Source organism: Scatophagus argus, chromosome 13 (genome assembly GCF_020382885.2).
Source record: "Scatophagus argus isolate fScaArg1 chromosome 13, fScaArg1.pri, whole genome shotgun sequence".
NCBI lineage: Eukaryota > Metazoa > Chordata > Actinopteri > Scatophagidae > Scatophagus > Scatophagus argus.
The window spans coordinates 13,416,570-13,439,362 of NC_058505.1; the positions used below are offsets into that span (position 1 = coordinate 13,416,570).

General features: G+C 41.7%; 3 protein-coding genes across 4 annotated transcripts in view; 2 read left to right on the top strand and 1 right to left on the bottom strand.

The window, feature by feature from the left end:
- Positions 1 to 358: 358 nt before the first annotated feature.
- sugp1 (SURP and G patch domain containing 1) lies at positions 359 to 8,054 on the bottom strand. Of its 2 annotated transcripts, none has more exons than XM_046407465.1 (14): positions 7,783 to 8,054; positions 7,140 to 7,308; positions 6,860 to 6,960; positions 6,034 to 6,282; positions 5,753 to 5,876; positions 5,561 to 5,661; positions 4,672 to 4,795; positions 4,250 to 4,578; positions 3,946 to 4,052; positions 3,535 to 3,712; positions 3,295 to 3,401; positions 1,686 to 1,831; positions 1,068 to 1,197; positions 359 to 902 (listed from the first exon to the last, which is right to left on the bottom strand). In XM_046407465.1, the coding sequence occupies exons 1-14, from the start codon at positions 7,799 to 7,801 to the stop codon at positions 876 to 878; spliced, it is 1,911 nt and encodes a 636-aa protein (XP_046263421.1). In that variant the 5' UTR covers positions 7,802 to 8,054; the 3' UTR covers positions 359 to 875. The 2 variants fall into 2 exon arrangements, with proteins under 2 accessions (XP_046263421.1, XP_046263420.1); XM_046407464.1 differs by having other exon boundaries at positions 6,860 to 6,963; positions 7,783 to 8,053.
- Positions 8,055 to 8,341: 287 nt separating this feature from the next.
- On the top strand, positions 8,342 to 13,479 carry rnf126 (ring finger protein 126). The gene is made up of 9 exons (XM_046407469.1): positions 8,342 to 8,785; positions 9,810 to 9,868; positions 9,959 to 10,019; positions 10,108 to 10,346; positions 10,772 to 10,840; positions 10,935 to 11,004; positions 11,367 to 11,460; positions 11,788 to 11,903; positions 12,314 to 13,479. Exons 1-9 carry the CDS (start codon positions 8,711 to 8,713, stop codon positions 12,464 to 12,466), a joined length of 936 nt encoding a protein of 311 aa, XP_046263425.1. The 5' UTR covers positions 8,342 to 8,710; the 3' UTR covers positions 12,467 to 13,479.
- Positions 13,480 to 15,803: 2,324 nt separating this feature from the next.
- LOC124069952 (potassium/sodium hyperpolarization-activated cyclic nucleotide-gated channel 2-like) overlaps positions 15,804 to 22,793 on the top strand; it is a 29,673-nt gene continuing 22,683 nt past the window's right edge. Inside the window, exons 1-3 of the mRNA XM_046409495.1 lie at positions 15,804 to 17,390; positions 19,597 to 20,020; positions 22,005 to 22,166. Of these exons, the coding sequence (XP_046265451.1) occupies positions 16,213 to 17,390; positions 19,597 to 20,020; positions 22,005 to 22,166 (1,764 nt within the window). The 5' untranslated portion in view covers positions 15,804 to 16,212. The remainder of the gene's footprint in view (positions 17,391 to 19,596; positions 20,021 to 22,004; positions 22,167 to 22,793) is intronic.

Here is a 22,793-nt window from a genome sequence, read left to right on the forward strand (position 1 = left end):
TGACTGATGCTGTGACCAACACCAGTGAGACTCTTACTTAGCTGGGATTTCAAAGTTATATTTATCCTGTTCTCCCTCCCACCCTCCTGGAGAATGTCAAACTGAAGGTCTGATTTCACTTACCTGTCACCCTCCTCACCACTGACTGCTTGAGCCTGGTCAGCTCTACTCAATGACCGGCTGCTGTCCAAAGCCACACAGAAATAAATGCTGATGGCAGTTATCAACGTGACTGGATCAATACCTGCACTTAACATACAGTGTACAATAGACAAGGTGAGTTTATCTTAGTTCTTACTTAATTTCCCAATAAACAGCGAATAAACATGCAAGTATAATAGTTAACTCCACAATTCAGTAAGTAGGCATTTTTTTTATTGTGAACAATTATTTATATAATAAAAAAAAGGAAAATGAGTTCTAGCACAGAGAAGAAAAATACTCAATGCAAGAATTATACTGAAGCCTGTGTAGAAATACACAACAGTATTGTTTAGCTGCGAAGTCAAGCTTTGATATGGAATAGAATGGTGACAAACTGAAGAGTGAAATCATCATGGAAGTCAGGCAATGTAGGTCTATATATTTGAAGGTATTACAGTATTGAACTGAAATATAACAAAACAGGGATCAATTATTAAAAGAAAACAGTTTTGATTTTTTTTTCTTAAAAATCCAAATTAAACTTAAAGAGTGAGGGAAAATCTAGCAATCTTTCTACTGGTTTCCATACACACTTTTGAATTTTAAAATTTCCATAGTGCAACAGTGTCCATTTCACCACTGAGCAGAGTTGTGGCAGCTGCAGAAAACAGCTTTTAAGTTAGGATAAACAATAACAAGTGTAAACAAAAAAACAAAAAAAGCCCTCTTCATCAGTAATATGGTCTCCGTGGATTATTCTGTTGAAACAAACAAAAAAACTCTCAATTAAATTCAAATATTACAGCAAAGGAAAACAATGAACATTGATTTATGTACACCATTACACATTAATTAACAAACATTGGCACAAATTCACCTGATATTGTTAGAACAAAGAGTAAACAATATGAAACAGATGTTACCAGTGGGTTGGGCCTAAAGCGGTAAGCGAGCATCATCCTCTTTCTATAAGCATCATATTCATCGTCACTTTTTGTGAGCTCAGCTGGACGGTCAATTCCAAGCCCTGCTCCATTCATAGCGGTGGTGCCCCTAGAACGAGATGGAGAGACACTCAAAATTAGTTTCTCCTTTCATGTCTGTCTTGTAATTTGCCTGTCTGCATGAAGCAAAACAATGCAAATTAAATGCAAACTGCAATGAAAGCATAAAGCAAATACATAAGAACAGTGAAAACTACTTCACTTAACAGTTAGACTCGGCTGCAATGTTACTTATGCTCAGCTATTTAACCTTTTAACAGTCATTTAAGGTTTTTGGTTCCTATTGTTTTTTTGGACAGTTTGCTCGACGTTGCACACATTGCTTCATCAAAAGCAGTAAACAAGTTAGCAAGTACTTAAAAATATGACTTTACAGTGTTAATTGCAGGAGCATGTAAGAGTGGAGACGACCCGATGTTTGTGCATCCCTGGAAGTCAAAATTTTATTTTGCTGCTGAACAGGTCAATATTATGACATAAAGAATTTTTATTATTCCTATGAATCAATGAAATAAAATACACTGACGATAGACTCACTTGTTGACAGGAGCCTTGATTCCCTGTCCATCAACGCCAAGGCCTTCACCCTCCTTCCAGCCCATCTTCATAAGCATTTGGAAACCAAGATTCTCCACAGTTAACTTAAACTCTTTGTACTCTGAGTAGTCTGGGTCCCGGCCCTCCTGCAAGTCAAGAAGTTGTGCATTCAGTCCATAGGCACTGAAGTATTGCATAATTTCACAACCTCCAATACCATTTTCCTTCTGAACAACTTTATCTTTTTTATTTCCTTTTGTCTAATAGGAGTGTCTCAGAATTAAATTTTTGTCAGAGACAAACATAAAGTGCAAGATGTCACATTAAAACAGAGAGTAACTCTAAGACTAAGCATGCAGTCATGCAGTCAACAACCAGTTTCCAAGATTGCAAAGATAACACAGGACAGTTTCAGGCCTTTATCAGGGAGATTACATACCTGGTGTGAGACAGAATTGTACAGTGAAAGTGAAGCTAATAGCCTCAAGACGCTGTCATTATTCTATAGCCATTACACTGTGCTGTCAACATTAACTTCATAACTACAAGTTAAAGCAAATTAGAATTACCACCCTGCAGGCTGTATGCCTCTGCTTTCCATCCATGTCTTACCAGACTCGTACATTACATGTAGTGACTGATAGAGAGCGTCATCACATTGTGCAACAGCAATCATCTGAAGCTAAATATCATCAAAACCAATGAGTGTGTGATGGTTTGCTTCTAATATGGATGTTGCTAAAAAGAAACTACAAAGTCCAAAATGTGGATGCTTCACACACGTTCAACACAGCAGCACAGGAGATCTATACAATCAGCACAGTTTCAAGGTGGACAATCGGTGTTAGCAACACCAATTTAGTATCAAAAATACAAAATGTAAAATATGGTGGTGTTGGATAGACAGAAAAGTGTTTTTGCAGAACATTATGGCGTCACAATGAAGTTGACTTTTGACCTTTTGTATATAAAATGTTATCACGTAATCATTTTATCCTAGAAAACATTAGTGTGAAATTTGTTAATATCTTCATATGAATTCTTGGGTTACGGCGCCAAAAATGTTCTTGATGAGGACACAGTGAGCTTTGGCCAACAAACTCCAGCAGAGAGGCATAAAAAGTTGCCCATTGCCAGTTTAACTGAAACACAATGAATCAGAGTCTGTTCATCTCCTTATTATTCAACTCTGGTGGTCTTCACTAAATACAACCTGCAAATGCTATACTGTGTAACCACTGATTTTTTTTTTTTTTTTTGAACTTCTAATGACTTTGTTTGTGAATTTGGATTACTTTAAAAAATATCTATCGACATGGTGACTTTTACAGCGAATCCTAAATTGGTCTTCCTGTGGAAAAGCACACATTTATTGGCTAACAGACACAAATTAAACTGAGGATGTATGAAATACGTTTTACAGTATTCTGCAATCTTGCAGTAATTGATGAAATTGCTTATTTTCTCTGTACCTCTTAAAGTTACACATTACAAATATTTAGTGACTAATGGGATGTATCATGAGGTAAGCGCCTCCTTCTCTGAGTCTAAGTGTAATATTTAAGGGCAAACCTAACGTGAACATGAGAATTCACTGAGGAAAACAGACCTTGAGTGCCTTAAAAGTTTCCATGAACTTCTCCAGCTCTTCAGGAGGCAGGAAGTCACCAATAAAGTGCTTCCCTTTGCCCATTTCTGTCAGAGATTCTGCCCACTCTGGAAAAGTACAGACAAGAGGTTTATTTACAGCGATAGTCACTTAGCCTTGATAAGAACCGATTATCAAACATCAACAGCTGCTAGTGTTGCAGACGCAAGAAAAATTTTCCATAGTGACAGTCAACCTTACCACGGGTCTTCTCCATTTCCATTTTCCTGAGTCGATGCTCCCAGGTGCCTGCCTGCTGGTCCACCTCTTCATCACTGTCGTATTCATGCTGATGGTCTCTTATGGCCTTCTCCCACATCACCTGCATGTCTGCCATTATACGCTTGTGTTTCATGATAATGTCATACATCTCTTGCATCTACAGCGTGAGAGGAAACATCACACACACAATGAGCAACACGTATCCTGTTATTAGATTACAGAGCCTATTAATCATGAATTTATGCCATGATGAAAGAGAGCGAGCAGAGTTCATGTTTATGTCATGTTAAAAAAAAATCCAGTGCTGTAAATTCCCTTAATAATCCGTATAATATAATTCTGTATGATTCCCGTATAATCCCTTAATACATTTAATCAATCTTTTCATACCTCTTGCTGTTCTTTGATTTGTCTCTTCTGCTCCTCAGATAGCTCAGTCACGCCTACCAGGCCAAGAGGCTTCCCTTTCTTATAACCGAGACCTCTCAGCTCCTGGGCTGAAACACACAACGTCATAAAACTTAGATATTCAAAAATTAATTATTGGCTCAGAACGAGCAAATAAAACCTGATTTCAAAAACTTTAAAACTTATTTTAAAAGTGATACTAGATGCTATTTCTCCAATATGTGTAATTAAAGCAGTAACTGATTGTGGCAAAATTTTTCAGGATGTAAAACACAAGTTCATGTACCAGAGAGAGAGGGTGTGTTAAGGTCTGGAACATTAATCTCCTGAGGCACTATGATGGCAGGAATGGGCAACTCAACTTTGTCCTCCTCAGACCCCCATCTACTCTTTCTCTTCCGTTTGACAGGCAGAGTTTCTGCCCCCTGATTGCGGGGCAGAGAAGCGGGGTTCAGTGTTGGAAGTATTCCTGGTAATGGTGATGCAGCTGGTTGCTGAAGATCTGTCCCAAACTTTGCTGCTGGAGGTGATGAGCTCTGGGAGGCTGCAGCACGATACTCCTGTATCTTCTCTTTGTAGTAATGGTAGGCTGGACTTTGGTGGTCATATAAAAAACTGAAGGACAAGCAGTAGATATTTTGTGTGAGGTGAATGACGCTGCAAAAACTGTAAAGATTAGGTAACACAGTCACATATACAGTGACTGACCTGGCGGCAGGGTTGTCTCGGTTGTGCTCAGCAGCGATGGCTTCCAACTCAGGACCACCCTCCACCACAAATCGGGCCAGCTTCTCAGCCATCTGCTGGGTTTCCGCGTCCACTGGGGGGGAGACTTTAAGCAGCCTATCAGTACTGTGACTCAATTCACACTCTACTACTGAACCGTACTCAACTGGCCCTCACACACCACCAGTCTAGAGCCAATAGGGGATAAGAAGAGGAAGGAGCAAGGGGGGGCAAGCGTGATGAATGGGAAACTGTATGGATGTGAGGCTTTTACTGTAACATATGAACACCATATAAAGCCAAGAGAGGATCCACCACATACAGTGTGAAACTTGTGTCTTCACATGTTGTTGAGCATAATACTGTATTTGCTTTCAAAGGCCAATGTAAAAACAAAATTATTAAAACACAAAGGAATAAAAGAAAAACTGAAGAAGCCATGACCTGTATATGCACAGCCTAAAATAAAGAGCAGTTCGATGGTAAACCTGGTTAGTCTCTATTATTTTTCTGTGACGGTGTGGTCATGAAAGCTAGAACCTTTTGAAGGTAAACTGAACATTTCTGTTGGATACTTCAAAGGAGGAATCACATAGGTATTACATTTTAAATTTTTCCAACCAGGCAATCATGTGAAAGCCTCTAGTTAACAGTTAACACCTCCCCTACTGTTGTACTTTGGGGAACACTTACTTGAGTTAGTCAGACTACACTGTTATTGACAAATAAAAGATTTGATAGGTTGAAACTGGCCATGCTACATTTACATACTGTCCACCCCTTCTGAAATAATATTTTATTATTTCTGAGAAGACAGGGAAAATATATAACATAAAGACAGAGTGTGATATTGTGTATGAGGTATACTTACCATTATCTGGTGTATTTTCAGGTCTTAGCAAATCCTTTCTCAATTCTGCCACTCTTTTTTTAAAGTAGAGATAATCTGTGCTGCTCTCATTATATAGAAATCTGAAAGGCAAAGAGAACAGCTGAAATCAAATGATTTTGAAAATACTGCACATGTACATAAATCAGGAGCTACTCTATCCTTTGAACTTACGAGAAAACAGGATTGTCCTTGTAGTCCTCCTTGGCTTTTTTCTCCAGCTCAGGTCCTCCCTCCGCCACAAAGGAGGCCATCTTGTTGATAATGAGTCTGGTGTCTGAATCCTCTGGGGGAGAGACTTTAAGCAGGGTATGAGTACATTTACTCTAAGGGCACCTATGATAAAATGCCAGTCACAAGGCAACTGTGCCACTGGAGTAGGCAGAAGATGAACTGAAATGTCCAGGCCATGGAGTTGTCCAGAGATACACTAAAAAACACAGGCCTTGAATTACCTTTTATCTCTAAGAATCTGGAGTAATCGGCCTCTCCTTCCTCATCTTCATCATCTGGAGAACAAAACACACTTGGCCTCTGGCTGAGAACAGGATTCTTCTTGGACTGTGAGTAGTTCTTGAACTGACTAAGCATGCTGCTGACTCCAAGGCCAGGACGCTTGCCAACAAGAATGCTCCTTTTTTGCAATGCGTTTCCCCCGGTTGATGAAGCTGAGGTAGACGGAGTTTTGGTATCACCGGTGGAACCTAGAAAGAGTATAACACACAAACATTTAAAAAAAATCTAGTCCTCGTCTTCAAGAAAATGCTATTATTCTTCCTACTTATTCTTCCTTACTTTATGTAGCATATGTTAGTTTATTTAGTATGTTTAGTCTATTTTTCCCACTAACAGTTAGGCCTTGTTTGGTTGTTTGTTTGCTTACTTTTGACTAACCTACACTGCTGCAACGGGATACTAGATGCTTGGATTTCCCTCGGGATCAATAAACAATAAGAATATTTGTCAGTTGATCAACACAGTTAACTAATATAAGGTAATGTCCCATTTATAATCTAGTTTCTTTGGGTCAGGATGCCCTCTTAAAAACATCTAGCTCCCACAAGCTGTACAGCTGTCAAGGTCTTATTTGCAGATAGTCTGATCTTATTTTTCATGTTTTACATAAGCCAAAACTGCAAAGTCACAGCTATTATTCTATCTTCCAGTTCCTGTGCTAAATTTCATCAGAAAAATAACAGTGATATACTATGAAGCTTCATGATACGACAAAGCCATGACTATAACTTTTTTTGTCAAAAGAGTGCAGATCAAGGTACTAACCAGAAACATTTTTGGACTCCTTCTGCATCTTCATGAACTGCTGTAAGAAGCTTCCATCATTTGCAAACTTGTTTGAGGAAGCTCCTTGTAGACTGGGAGAACTACTGTGATCAGAATAGACAGACAGAAATTACTTGGAATTTTACGTGAGTGTTGTGGGCATAGAAAATATTAAATGCATACTAATTGGCAACAGCAGGCGTTACTGCACTTCAAAAATAAAATTCTTCCCATGTGTTGAATTTTCCTTTCTGTGTCATATTAGCAGGTCCATCCTTACCTTGAAGGCAGGGGGTCGTTCGTGGTTTGTACATGCGTTTTGGCTTGCTCTGCCAGTCTGGCTTCAATCTCCTTCTTCTTCTCAGCTATCAGCTTCTCTTGACGGAGAATATTCAGGTTCATCTTGTGTTTCTGTGACTGGCCAGCCTTAGACTTCCAAGTCCCTCGCCCTATAAAAAGATGGCAAAAGTAACACTGACATTTTGTGATATGCTTTCTATGAAATTTGTCCCAATTATTCGATATCTTTTGGGTTTAACTTCTTAATCACTCACAAACATTGTACATTTACAGTATTTGCTATAATATGTAATATTCCAACTGTGCATTGCAGACCAGCAAAAAAGCTTATCTAAACCGAACAGCAAACACTTGTAGTTGTTAAGACTTTGAACTAGAACAGAATGTGGATATTGCATATCAACTGTTTTGTTGATAACAATGTCAACCTCCTAGTTTAGCATCCCCTGTAAGCTAACCACTAGCTAACGTAGTACCTTTAGTTATGCCAGCTGTCCTACGGCTCCATAAGCTAGGTTAGCTAGTTCATATTAACGGCTATTCTGAATAACTAAAGAGTTTACTTTGGGCATCTGCTACATATTTGGCGATAGTATCTCGCTCATATTCACAGCAAGACTTACCTGCGTCGCCAGACTCCATGGCGTAGCAGGATTAACAATTTATTACGAAAAGCTGACGGACTACAATAAGGCCGTTCACTGCTCACTTGAAACAGTTAAGTCCGCTAGCAAAAGCAAGAACCTGACTTCCGGGCGTGGTGTGTCCACAGTAAAAGTATTATCTCCACAAATCTAGAGCGCCCCAGACACTGATGAAAACTCTACGTGTTTACACAGAAAGTCCTTACAATTTCAGAGAAAAAAAATACGTGCTGTACAACCTATAATGGGATATGTATATATATGTTCCACCTACTTCTAGACAAAAAACCAACATTTTATTTTAGTTTAGCAAATGTAGTATTGATTATTGTTTTGCCCATAAAGCGCTAGCATTTTGCTAATATATGCTTATACGCAAATTATGCTACCTTCAGTTACCATTACGTGAACATAACCACAAAAATACGTTTTGTTTTTTATATTCTTTGCGTATTTTCCGAACCATAGCCGCAGCAAATGTTAGAAACACAGTTAAAAGAAAATTTAAACATGTGCTTGCTTGATTCTGTAACCTGGCACGTCACACCACAAATACAGAGGTATTTCAGTACAAAAAAGTCGCAAAAATCAAATCTAATGGAATTATATATATTGTTTTATACCGAAAACATAATTGAAATTGGCAGAAAAACATTATTATCCCCTAAAATTTATATTCTGGGGCTACAGCTCCATAGGCCCCGCATTGATTCTGGACTCCCTAAAGAGCGCCCCCTACATAACCGGAAGTTTGGAGAGTGGGAGTTCGTCTCTGGTATTGCTTTTAGCAGTGTTACGTTGGAGCTCGTTTGTTTCCGTTTCCACTGCTTTCCTTTTGCAAAAGTCAGGTAATGTTGTCCCTTGTTGGTAGCCGTCCGTATCGTTCTAACTGGTCTCCTTCTTAGAAATGGCTGAAGCTCCACCACGGCCCTGCCGGTTTTTTTGTCACCGGTGTTCAGCAGAGATCAGTCCGCGTTTACCGGTAAGGACCCAAGAAATACGTTTGCTCACTCGAAAAATGGGGAATTATATTTGTGCTTGTATGGGTTTATGTGTGTATGTTTTTTGTGGCGCACACCCAGTCACGTCGACTCACTGCTGCTGTTTAGCTACGCTAGTTAGCTAGCCCCATAGGCAACAACGGTCCAGAGTGACAGCCAAGTGGTAGAAATTAAGTTGAAGGGTACACTCGTGTTATGATCTTGTGTTTAAAGCGTGTACCGTAACTTTACCTACGTGGTGGTATAATGAATAATCAGGTCAACGCAGCCCATGTTAAAAGACTGACAGGTCTCGTAGGGGTGGCGTTTAGCGTCTGCCAGCAAGCTAACAGAGTAAAGCATAGGTTGACTTTTTTGTTATATTTAGACTCTATCGGAGGACCTTTAAAATGTTTTCGTTTTAATTAAACGATAACCAGTTAGCTAACATAAAAAACTTTATGTTTGTTTCCATAGGGCTTGGTGTTAGCATATTGTGGTTTTGCCGCATAGAGAACTTTAACAATGTCCAAAGCCAGTCTCAGTCGGACAACATGACTTTTGTGGCAACAACCCTCTCGCCTGCCATAGCAGTCTGTTGTCGAGCCATTAATGGGAATCTTCTTGAATGTTACAGTAACAGTTACTTCATTGACATTCAGTCATCTGCTTACCTGTGTGACAGCATACTCTCAGAAGATTATAATATATACTAAATGGAAGTGCAATGTACGGGTTACATATGGAGACTCTAGTTTATGATGCTGTTGAATGACACCGTGTTAGAGACAATTTAGAGACACTTTAACATCAACAGACAGCCTCCAAAATGACCATAAAGTTCAATCAACACTCTAATCTGAACCTTATAACCCTCATGAGATTAGGTTGTTTTTTTTGTTTGTTTTTTTTTTTACTGAACTGTCAAAAAAGAGTGCATTTGTTTAGCTATGTGACATGGCGGGGTAGGTAAATGTTAGTTATGGTACATAGACATAGATATTCACCTTTATATCATCACCATAGGACTACACATGTCCACGCTGTGAATCTGGCTTCATTGAGGAACTACCAGAGGAAAGAAGGTATGAAAGATTACTGTACATCTCCTTTTAAACTTTAGGTGCATTTCTGAGTCTTAGCTTTTTATGTGTTCTTCCACTGTGTTTCTATAGTAGTGAAAATGGGTCTGCATCCACTTCCTCCACCAGTGATCATAATCGCCCAGCCTTTGAGGTCAGTGTGACTTGTTAAATCAGTTTGTCCGGCAAAACATTTTGTGCCATACACCACTATTTGACATTGCCTCTGTCTTTTCTACTAGAACATGGATCACCAGCATTTATTCACATTCCCCTCTGGGTATGGTCCATTCGCTCTTGGGATTTTTGATGAAAACTTTGACCTTCGAACACGGTTACCCTCAGAGGACAACCGAGAGACAGAAAACAGGAGAGAACGGGAAATGGCATCCCGGCAGCGGTACAGTGCGCGGCAGCCTCGGGGCCGACATGTTCCTCGACGACAGGGTACGCGCCATGAAGGAGTTCCCACATTAGAGGGGTGAGACATTTTCAGCAGTAGAGTGTGTGTGAAAGGTTGTTGTGGGACACAAGAGGGTACAGATTAAACATTTGTTTCTTTTGTGTGAGAAATGCATTAATTAACATTAATTTTAGAAAATACTTAATATTATTTTCAGTTTTACAATATGGCGACATGATGTGTTTAGGTACATAGAAACATAATGCAGAACTTTCCTTAACTAACAGATTCAGTACAGATGACATTAAATGATTTGTTATGGCACATATCAAGAGTATATTACCTATTGTATTTGTATAGTTATTAATTTATTTTTGTGCCCATGAACTTATTAATATGTACAAGACATTAGCCAATTGTACTATCTACGAAAGAAGACAAGTTCAATGTCACAGTTTGGATCAGCAAATAGCTTTTGAAAGCATTGTGTTGTTGTGATACAGAATTATCCAGCAGCTAGTGAATGGAATCATAGCACCTACAGCCATGCCAAATATCGGGATGGGACCATGGTAAGTATAAGAAGCGGTGGTGCATGTTTACTTGTTTCATATAACTAAGTTGTTAAGTCTTGCTCTTTTCGTTGACAACCTTCTTGTTTTTCAGGGGTATGCTACATTCCAATCCAATGGACTATGCCTGGGGCGCCAATGGTCTTGATGCAATTATTACACAGGTATAAACAGAGATTAATCTGTATGTAAAATGGGTGGCAACCTCCGGAGTAGTTCTATTTATATTCCTAATGTGTTTGAATGATGCTATAATATATTTTATAGCAATATAATGACACCAGGAAGTTGCCTTTTTGTTATGCATGAAAAGTACTAGTGTTGACACTTAATGCTTTTTTTCCAGAATGCATCTCTGTAGTTGTCAAACCAAACTTTGTGAAGAATTTGTCCAAAAATCAGACATAGTTTAGTGAGATATGGGCACAGAAGGTCTAAAAATTGTCATTTACAGAGCAGCCTCATTCTCATGTTAATGACCTCACAGCCATTTATTGAGATTCTGCTTTTTTTTTTCCACATGCAGTTATTGAACCAGTTTGAAAATACGGGGCCCCCTCCTGCAGACAGAGAAAGGATTAAGAGTTTACCCACCATCTCGATTACAGAGGAACATGTGGGTAAGTCCACATCTCTCTCACCCTTTTGTGCCAGAAGAAATTCTGCTGCTTTGTATTTAGTTAAGTCACAAAAAAAAAAAAGATTCATTTTGATCAGTGCTGTGCTTTGTAGTGGCTTCATATGGACGAATCACTAAAAGCTTCTCAGTACGCTTCTTATACGTTCTGTTTTAACTTTTAATCATGTTGTTGTTGTTGTTAGTGTGTGCATTGAAACTTACATTGCACTAAACTGCACTAACTCAAATAAACAAAATCAGTGTGTTGCATAAATCGTATGTGTGACTATGGGTCTCACAGACAGGGTGTTGCTTTCTCTTTGTGCAGGTGCTGGTTTAGAGTGTCCCGTGTGCAAAGAAGACTACACCATTGAGGAGAGTGTTAGACAGCTGCCATGCAATCATTTGTTTCACAATGACTGCATAGTTCCTTGGCTAGAACAGGTATGTGCATGGTATCAGCCAAGATGAGACCTGTAGCTAACAAACATTGGAACATATACCTAACTCTTCACCACACGAGCCACACAAGTGTCAGCAAGACATTCAAACGTCACAAATAAACAGCAGCCAGCAGTGTTGATAGTGAAGGTGCGTTAATGAGCAAGGAGAAAAGCAGTGATGCTCTTGGTCAAAGAAACTGATACTTACCACCATTTTCAGACATTCATCTTATGCTCCTCTTCACTGTGTTTGTGTAAGCTATTTCTTGTTCGACAAGGGGCTTCCTTTATTTTGTTTGTTCTAATCAGTTCATAGCGTAGTTGACATGACTGTAATGCTGATGCATTTTCAGTTGACTGAAAATACCTCAGAATTTTTATACAAGTCTCGTTTATCTTTGTTTCCAACAGCACGATACGTGTCCTGTGTGCAGGAAGAGTCTTAGTGGACAGAACACAGCCACAGACCCACCGGGGTTATCAGGAATGAACTTCTCTCCCTCCTCCTCATCCTCTTCCTCTCCCACCTCACCCAGCAATGAGAATGCTGCCAGTAACTCATAGATTTTCATTGTCATTCCACCTCACGTCTGAAAACCTCACAAAATACATCAAACGAGACCCAACTGTCCAGGACCAGGACAGTCGTCTGTCTCAATTCAAGAGAACGATATGAGTCGAGGTGAACTCTGAATCTGTTGCAGACTGTTAGTCATCATTTTTCCTCCGGTGCTGAAAGGATGCTGGGTCCAGCTCCTGCTGCTATTGTTGCAGAGTATTTGAGGAGAGGGAACTTGGCTGTGTTGAAGGAGGATCTAGAATATAATTATAAGATTGGGATTGTAACCAGAACTGGAGCAGAGTTTGAGCCAGAGTGGACTGCTTTTTGATGGAGACATGTCTTTGCCACATGGCTGGGACACATTTTATACTGAAAATTCTTTTTTTAAAGAAAAAAAAAACAACCAAACAAACAAAAAAAACCCAAACATTTCCTGTGGTGGTGCAGAGTACATAAATATGTAGATAGAGAATTCATTTTGAACTGTCAGCCACTGTACAGCTAATCAAATGAAAAACTTGTGCAAAGGAAACTGAGTGTATGCATCAGATTTTTATTTATTTGCACCTTTTTTATTTTGCACAAAATTCTGTCCGATGTTGAGAATGTGAATTTTGGTAAACTACTGGGGGAAAAAAAAGATTTTTCACATTTTTGCATTGGAAAAAGTTGTTCAGGACTTATCTTTTTTTCCTTTTTATTAGATTTTTTTTTATTAGTGCTTGATCCAGTGTACTTGGTGTATCCTGACAAAGTTAAGATCCATGCAGCTCAACAGTGGACACATTTTTATTCCTTAAATAAGAGAAAAAGAAAAAGAAAACACAGACATACTTATTTATTAAACCCTTGCCCAAGACACAGACTGAGCAATGTAAAAGCAAAACAGACACAGAAAAAGCAGGCATGAAATCATCTTACCTCTATGGAACTGACCAAATGTGTTTCACAAAACAAGTGTTTATTATTTTATTTACTGATTTTTCGTACAGTCACAATAAAGTGCTAAAACAAACATGTTGTTTCCTGCTGATAACGTGCGGTTTCAAAATGTTATCCTGCTGGTACTGTTTGATTTTAGTGTTTTAATAGTGCTTCAATATGGATCAAACCTCACTTATTTTTTATCAGGAGAAAGACCCCAGCTTTTCCCTTTACCTGTCAAGGAGAGAGGAAGGAAGTGAACTCTTCTCACCTCCTTGTCTCTTGGTCGGGACTTTCTCTTTTGAGGCTTACTTTGCTTCAGTGTCATGAACACACATCAACTGTCTCAACCTGTGGGATTTTAGTTTTTACGTTTTTTGTGAAAGGTAGCCTTGTGTTGTTCTTGAAGCCTTGTACTCATCATGTAAGTGATTGTAAGATAATTAATCACAGCTTAGTGTCTTGTTTGTAGCACTGGCAAAGGATGTGACTACATGCCCAACAACAAATATCTACTTTTTTTTTATTAATAAGGATTTTTTTTTTAATGAACCCCCTGTGTAGGAAGTTTTCCTGTTTTGTGGAAAGTGAGTTCCTGGCCTTCATGATTAAATAAAATCTACTTAATAAATTAAGTAGATTTAATGACTTTTTAACATTGATCAACACACAGTGACCCTTTAATGTCAAAGTGAAAGAAGATGTCTAAGGTGCTTTGGTGTATCCATGGCAAAAGTCTTTTCAGCACCTGTGATGTGTTCGCCAGGTGTGATGCACAGCTGGAGTATGCAGATCATAAGTTCTGTTGTTTAAGGTGATCAAATGTGCGAACAAACTTTCTGTTCTTCGCCGTTTGTGTAACTCCCCATAAGGTTTTGTTCTGACTGCATTCCTTATTGACATTTCACCTTGACATCAGCCATGTCACGTTATGCCCTGTTGTGCACTGAATTTAGGACGGATGTCTCATTTTATTAATCTTATTCCTTGCATCCTCTTTCTTCACATCTCAGCAGGTGGGAACTAAGACGTGAGGAAAGGAATCAGGGACTCACAAACTGAGAAAAGAGAAGAGGAGAAAATCTCTGCTGTGAAAGGATCTATTGGTTACAAAAATCATACAGTTTTAATGGACGTCATCTGTGTAGTCAGTAAACAGCCTTCAGTTGATTATAAATATACCTGTATCTCAGTCTGTATCGAGACAAAACCCACACTGTGAAAATAAATCAACACCTCCAGCAGCTCTGTGAAAACACAGTTCAGGGTTTCAGGTTTTTAACAAAGCCTTTTTTTCCCAGACATTTCCTGCGAGAGCAAGAAATTCTTGGATTGGCTGAGTCACCAGACCAGGGGCTGTGAGGTTTTCATATTCAAATAATTAAGAATAACAAATGAAATTTATATTTCTGATGGTTCCAACATTACCATATGTTGCAAATATAAAAAGCTGTTAGGTTGGTTTTAATGGCTTGTTTACATGACCTTTAGACAGAGATTCTGGGGGAGAAATTGCTGAGTTTGAGTTCACTTAATTTATTGTAAAACTGTAGCAAAGAGATGCAGGTTATGTGGTTTCTAATTCTCATTTGTTTTTCCTAGCAGAGGACATTTGTGTGTCCTTTGCTCCACACCAGCAAGGTCGTCACTTAATCCTCCCTATATAGGTTAACACTCTTCATTTTGATAAATGGGTAAACCCTTTTAGCTCCTGTGTAGTACTCCAGTCCTGTTCCTGGGCTGTTTGTTCCACTACCACTTCGCTACTTGTATACTTTTACTTGCAATACCATTTCAGTGAATCGCTGTGTTGTTGTTTTGCTGTTTTTGCAACATCCTGCAGCACCATGCCAGGATAGCAAACACAAGCTTGAACCAATGGTGTAGTTCTAACTAATGCCGAGGACTCTGCATCCGAGTGCAGCGCCATCCTTCTGTCAGTGTGTAATACCTCTGCTGTTACAGGTGGTGTTTCTGTGGGTTATGCAGTGGGTTGTGTGGGCTATGCAGCAGCTGACTCTCCCTCTGAATGGCACAGTTTTTAAGTGTCTCCAGTGTGCAAAAAGAATGCACAGTACCAAAATAGTTGGATACTGCACTCCTGAAATCAACCTGTACTCTGACACACGTTGAGGCCCAGCTACAAGCACCCAAAGCCCCAGGAAACGTTGAGGCGACATGTGCCACAGCAAGTTCACCTTTTTGTAGAGCTGCTCCCGTTTCTGGCCACGTGGTTTTGACAAAGTTTGACACCCGCATCAGAATGACATTCATACTGAACGTGTTTTGCGCCTTCTGTGCCACCGAGCTATGGCCGATAGAGGGCGCTAAACATCAAGCATGAGTGACATCAATTCAGGGGGTTGTCATTGAAAACACCTTCTACAGCATATGACATCATTTGAGCTTTCAGGAACACCTGGTAATTAAACTTTTTATGCTATCACATACCCTCATCGACTAGGTGTTAAGTAGGTCTATCTATGTCCGCGTCATTATTTGTATTAAGGCAATTCAAGCTTCAGGTATTGACTGAGATGCCTCAGCTGGAAGCAGCTTGAACTGAATTAGAAGCAGCATACGCTAATGGTTTAATGACATTTGACGCAGTCAAAGGGCTCAATTAGTTTGATGCCCGAGCATCTCTGACACAATGACTAGCGAAAGTAAGAGCGCAGTAGTTTGCAAAGAAGTCACGTCCACCCCTCCCTCTGCCCCTCTATCTCCTTTTCTCTCTCTCTTCTCTCTTCTCTCCATCTCCCCTCAATCTCTGATTGGTTTTCTTCAAAGATAATTGGAGGCAAAATTTGATGTGCTCAATGTCATGGACAGGAATGAGGTTTCACCGGCGTCTGCTGCCACCATGAAAAAGAAGGCGGTGGACGGCAGTGGATGCAGCCACATCAGCGCACCCAAGGCTGCTGCGTCCAAATGCACAAGAGGCACCAGCAGCCAGAACTGTCTGGACTCCGGTTCTCCCGGCGCACCGAGCGGTAAGCAGTCTGGTGCTACCGGCAACGTCGTGATGGACGAGACGGAGGACGGAGAAGAGGAGTCCAAGTTTCAGCATCCGCGGCTGCGCCGAGCCGGGGGGAGCGGCAGTGGCGGAGGTGGAGGAGGAGGCGGCAGTATCAGGATGAAGAACTTTACGCCAGGAGGGGGAGCCGCGTCCTCTGGTTCCAGGAGAAACTCCAACAAGGAGCCCTACCACACGCACACAGAGGACGCTTCCGCCGCTCCACGGCCCACTGCTGCCTACAGAGCTACCGAGACCCAGACACCCTGTCCGGGCGATGCTGCCCAGCGCTGCGAGACCAGCAGAGCATCTGGGGCGGAGGCGTCGGAATCTGCGGTCGCGGTAGAGGTTTTAAACGCGACAACGGGTGATGGTTGCAACAGCGTCGCTCCAATTTCCAGCATGAAATGCAACAAAAACGGAGAATGCAGGAGGGACTCAGGTACCGGGAGCCTGCGCTCAATCATCTCCAAGCAGGAGAAGCAGACTGGAGGGTCGGGGAGGGCCGAGGACGGAGGAAGCGCCAAGCGAGGAGCCTGTAACTCGACCACCGCCAGCATGGACGGCTCGATCACACCAGGTGGGTCCCTGGCTGGGGGTCAAGGAGGAGAGAGTGCAAACCCCGGCACTACCCCCGTGTCCAGCGGTGTCCCCGAGAAAAAGGACTCCAAGGTGTCCTTCTCTAACGCACCAAGCCGGAAAGCCTCGTCCTCGCTGCACGGCCCGGCTCAGACTCAAACCCAGCAGCCCAGGAACTCTGTCACTTTCCAGAAGCCGGAGGATGGACCGCCAATTGTGCCCGCCGAGGATGTGGAGCCTCGGGGCAGCCAAGCCAGCTTCATGCAGCGGCAGTTTAGTAGTATGCTGCAGCCTGGAGTTAACAAATTCTCCTTACGCATGTATGGTAGCCAGAAAGCAGTGGAGAGAGAGCAGGAGAGGGTAAAATCAGCTGGGAATTGGATTATCCATCCTTACAGCGATTTCAGGTAAGAGTGACTGCTGCTGGTTGCACGTTGAAAGTCATGAGGGGGCCGTGTGGGTCGTCATTGTCATTTACAACTCACTTTATAGTAAGCAACCACTGTGACTCCGTGGGAACACAAGGCATGGTTATTGTTCAAGGCTCCGGACTGCTGATTTGTCATTTAATCTCTTATGAATGAATCTGTAGGGATGTGAATCGATGCATTACAGCGTGCTGCATTAACCCCCCCCCCACAAACAACCTGTTGTAAGGCAAACGGACTTGAGCAAAGAGTGTCCTTTCAAGGTTGTAAACAAATCCTGTCCCAGTCTGTATGTACAGTAGCGTGTCTGGGATGCTCAACAAGCCCGGCCTGCTAACACAAGCTCGACTTTTCGTTGCATTGCGCTCACATTCAACAAAAGAGGACAGCAGCTGTGGTGCTTGTTCGGCCTCGTTTAAAATGCTTTGTTTTTCAAAAAGCTGGTTAATACTGTAGTATAAGCTATGCTCTGCGATGGGAGCCGTGCTGTCAGGATGTAAGGCTACGTTTGTGTGTCTATGCGATGCACTCAGTAATGGAATGTCACCTTGAGCCAAGTGTGCGAAAACCTCAAGCATGCTCACTGGAGACATATCCGCCTGTACTACTCCCCGTATCCTGCATTTTAATGATGGATGCGCTCTATTTATCACTGCTCAAACACAGATCAGCCAGCTGGACATCCAGCAGTTATTTTGTCATACGAATAATTAGGGAAATCTACCAGCCACGGAGGCTTGTCGACACTCCGGCTGGATGAATTAGTCTGTGAGCCCTCCTTTTTTTTCTCCCCATCGAAACGTGGCAATCGCCGAATGGCATTTGGGTCAGAAAATCACTCGGTTGGGTTGCTGACTCCCAGCACCACCAGCAGTGGACAGCTCCTGTCTAATTTGAAGTGGGCTCTCGCCGTTTTGGAGCGCTCCCCCCACCTTCACAGCGCCATTCATGTTTGGCCCATTTGTATCACGTAACGCCGAGTCAGGAGAACACTAAAGGCTAAACTTGAGACACGTTTTCGACAGCAGAGATGTAATATGACGACGGGCCACTTTGGAGACCCTTCTTTACCGTGCGATCTCCCACACAGCCACAGCTAACACCATTCACATGCTAATTAATGCAAAGTTAAGGTAGCGAAGTTGCTGCAAACATCATAATCGGGGCGGTTATTGTTGTTGCCGTGGAGTGGAGGAGTCAGAGCTTGTTGCATAAGTCTAGGGGTAATGACTCAGCGCTGCACCTGTCCTGCAGAGCCTCCTCTGACGGGCTCAAACCTCACTACTTTTACTCTGTCTGTCCCTCTCACCAAAGTGCCACATCACTCCTGACAGCATGGAGAACCTCCTGGTATCCTTGTGCACCGGAAAGGCGATAAGAGCTCTCAATACAGTCTCATGAATTAACCCAAATGTTCCGTTTGGGCTAAAGGAGACCCTACATCCTCTTTAACAGTCCCAGGAACATACTTACCATCTTTTATATCAGGTTCATACTTAATGGCTTTTTCTAATGCTAGGAGAATGGAGGATATATTTAGTTTATTCTGGTACAAGAAAAGTATTTCTGTTTGGCATCTCAGAGACCCTGAATACATTCTGTATTTTATCACCTTCATCAAATCTGCCAGCTTAGTTTGCGACAAGAAGAAGAATTATCACTTTGATAAATTTCTGCATATGGGGTTTTACTGGCGTTAGAAGAAAAAAGAATTGCAATTTTAGTGCTCTGTACTTATTTTAAGATGCAGTCAGTGTAAGTGTAAGTAAAGCCACTGTCAACAAAACAGAAGGGTTAAGAAAGGAGGTTAAAAGTTGTTTCCGCATTTTAAACGTCATTGTAGACATTAGAGAAAAGGAGAACCTACCATATAATAGAAAAAAAAACTTCAGCAGCAAATTTTATAAAAGGATTTTTTTTTGGCTCATGACAAATATTTATAGAACCTTGTAAGCTCAGCAGAAAGTCTATCTGTCGTTGCTCTCTGCATGTTCAGGCAGGCAAAGTGTTGCTCCTGCGTTTCGTTCACAGTTTTCCATCTTCAGTTTGAAACCCTCTTGTGCCTATTGGTTTTCCACAGCAACTCCTTTTTCTTATCTGACTCTATTTTTCTCCCTCCACCCCACCCTCTTTTATCCATGTTAACACACTGTCATGCACACACATGCTCACATATGGCTGCTAGGTTCTACTGGGATTTCACAATGCTGCTGTTTATGGTGGGCAACCTGATCATCATCCCAGTGGGCATCACCTTCTTCAAGGACGAGACCACTACACCTTGGATCATCTTCAACGTGGTCTCCGACACCTTCTTCCTCATGGACCTCGTGCTCAACTTTCGCACCGGAATCATCATTGAGGACAACTCAGATATAATTTTGGACCCTAAAACCATTAAGAAAAAGTACCTAAAAACATGGTTCATTGTGGACTTTATCTCCTCCATCCCAGTGGATTACATATTCCTCATAGTGGAGAAAGGGATCGACTCGGAGGTGTATAAGACTGCCCGGGCCCTGAGGATCGTCCGCTTTACCAAGATCCTGAGTCTTCTGAGGCTGTTGAGGCTCTCCAGATTAATACGCTACATTCACCAGTGGGAAGAGGTAAGAGCACACAATTCATAACTATGCCTCTGTGAATATTATATTAACGCTAATCACACAACTCCCAGCCACAGAGGAAGAAACACCCAAGACAGTCGGTGATGAAAGGTCACTGATTTGCCTCCAATATGTTGGTGTTGGCTCGTGACCAAACCAGCAATCTGCTTCTCTGTCTGCTCCGAGCGGCCTGCTCTCCTCCGCCTGGAGGCTCGATAGTAATGTTCTCACCTGCCACCTGGTGAGAAATGTATCGTGTCAGCAGGATGTTTGAGCTTTAACAAACTTTGCATTCTAATTACTGTTATTGTCACACAACCCCCACCCCCACCCCCCGTCTCCATGTCTGACCTGGCAGTCCCACAGGTGGCATCAGGCGGTCTAATAAGCAGCCTATTAACAGGGCAAACACAGTTAATCAATTAAGGAGCCAGAGGAAGAGCAGGTGGGGTAGAGACTGAGGATAATATGCAGCACTAGGGGGCTGTTGACTGTGATTATATATGCCACTAATTGTTCATTTAAAGGGATTGGGGAGGTTAGGTAAACTGGCATTTCCTGAGAGGCCTGACTGGCAGACTTTGGATGTTAAGGTGGATGCTGTTGCTAGGTAGAGTCTCTGCTTCTCATAGACTGAACTCAGAGACCCAGTCCTGCCCTTCTTGGCCACTCAGCTTTTATCTACTCTGTGAGGGACACACTTTGTCAGCAAGGCCCTGCTCCAGCCTCTCCTCGGACTCTTTCTTCATATGAAGGAGAGCAGGCTGGGAGACGGGAGGTCCAGTGATGTCACAAGATCACTCGACTTTTCGTTTATGCCAGTATTGGCAGCCTGGTGTTGGCATTTTGCAGTGGAGAGCAGCGCAGTGGGACTCGGCTGCTAACTTGACCTTTGGATAATTGGATTTCTGAAGATATGATGTGATACGAGCACACACATACACACACGCACATACACACACATACATGCAGTAGTGCATGATGGGAAGTGATACTTGGCATGCATGGAGAATGAGAGCAGAGATTTGGTGCAGGTTGACACAAGAAATGCCCAGTTGCAAATTCTGAACCATCTGAATTCCTGAACCATGAGCTGCTTTAAGTTCCCATAACTTTCTGGGAGCTGTCTGTGGTGCTGAACATCTCCATCAGCAAACACTCCACACAGTGTGGCTGTGCACAGCACAGTTTCTCTCATTCATCCTGACTGAAAAAGAACTGACAAACGACTCTTTTTTGTCAGTTGCTGATTGATAAAAACTGACAGTGAAAACCCTATAAAGGTTAAGGCGGCATTTAGAAAGATCAGCACATGTGATTCATGTCCAGTCTCATTCCTCATCACTCCCATCATGGAGTATCACTTTTCCCTCAGCTGCACTGAGTAACAAATGACCCATTTCTCATTCCTTCAGAGTAGATTTTAGTAGTAGACTAAATCAGATCTTCATACATGTCTCACTATGAAAACAAGGAGTGGTTTCTTAACGTCAGTCAGGTGATAGATGATTGGCCTAAGTGACTGTCCAGTGACTCAGAATGATTGATGTGTGAGACGACATAGACTTTCAGTTGTTAAGTGTCATGATGGTGCCTGTCCATCACCCTGTGTGTTTGAATGTGTGCTATGTGTATGTGTTGGCGCGTCTGTCTGTGTTGTCGGTGTATCAGTGTGCCTGCAGGCATGCGTGAGTGTTTTGTGTGCGTGTTTAAGCCGCCCATTGATGTTGAGTGTCTCTGTGTAACAAATGTCCTGCCTGCTCCTGCTGTGTTTGATTTGGGACTGATGGGAACCTGTCCCCCCTACTCATTAATCAAACTTGGTTTGATCCGAAGAAGACTGTGGAGCCCAGTGGGAAGCCAGTCCTGTTGCTGAGACATAAATTAGTATTTTTGTATTTGACAAACTTATGAAAGCCATTTTTACTGAGCTCAAATTCCAAATCTAACATATTCTGCATCTCCCTGTCTTACTGTCTCATTCCAGATCTTTCATATGACCTATGACCTGGCTAGTGCAGTCATGCGGATCTTTAACCTGATTGGTATGATGCTGCTGCTGTGTCACTGGGACGGCTGCCTACAGTTCCTGGTTCCTATGCTGCAGGACTTCCCCTCAGACTGCTGGGTGTCCCTCAACAAGATGGAGGTAAGTGTCAGGGAATCATGTCTGCGCATACCAAGTGGGACATTTCACCCCAGAGCTACATTTACATCTTCCACTCTGAGTTGATTGGGAAAGAGCTAACGGTGGTCACAGAGCATTGATTGAAGTTTCTGATGGTCATCAGAAAATATTGGCTGAATGTCAATCAATATTTTGTGACCATGATAAACCAAAAAACGGAAACCCCAGTGCTTGTAAGGATGCAGTTATCAACAGAGGGAAGCCTAAATCTGTATTTGAACCTTTACATTTGAAATGATTTTATTTTAAAAAACAAAAAAATGGGTTTATTTTCCTGTCGGCTAATATTTGTTTCCCCCAAAGTAAGTTTAAAAGTTTAGTCTCTTATAGTATTAGAGGAACCTGGTTTGTTTTACAAAGATGGAAATTTGTGAAAAGTGGGTAATCCTTTATAAGGACAAGCAGTAATAAATATATATCCTGGTGACTGAAACAAGACTAAGATCTGCAGCCTCACGAGTGGCTCTTTGAGGCTGTTGTTTGGTGCAGTGGCACATTGAGCTCAACGCTAGCATCAGCATCCTAATAAAACAGAGTGAAGTTAGTTTTTATTCATATAGCCCAATGTCACAAATCACAATTAGCCTC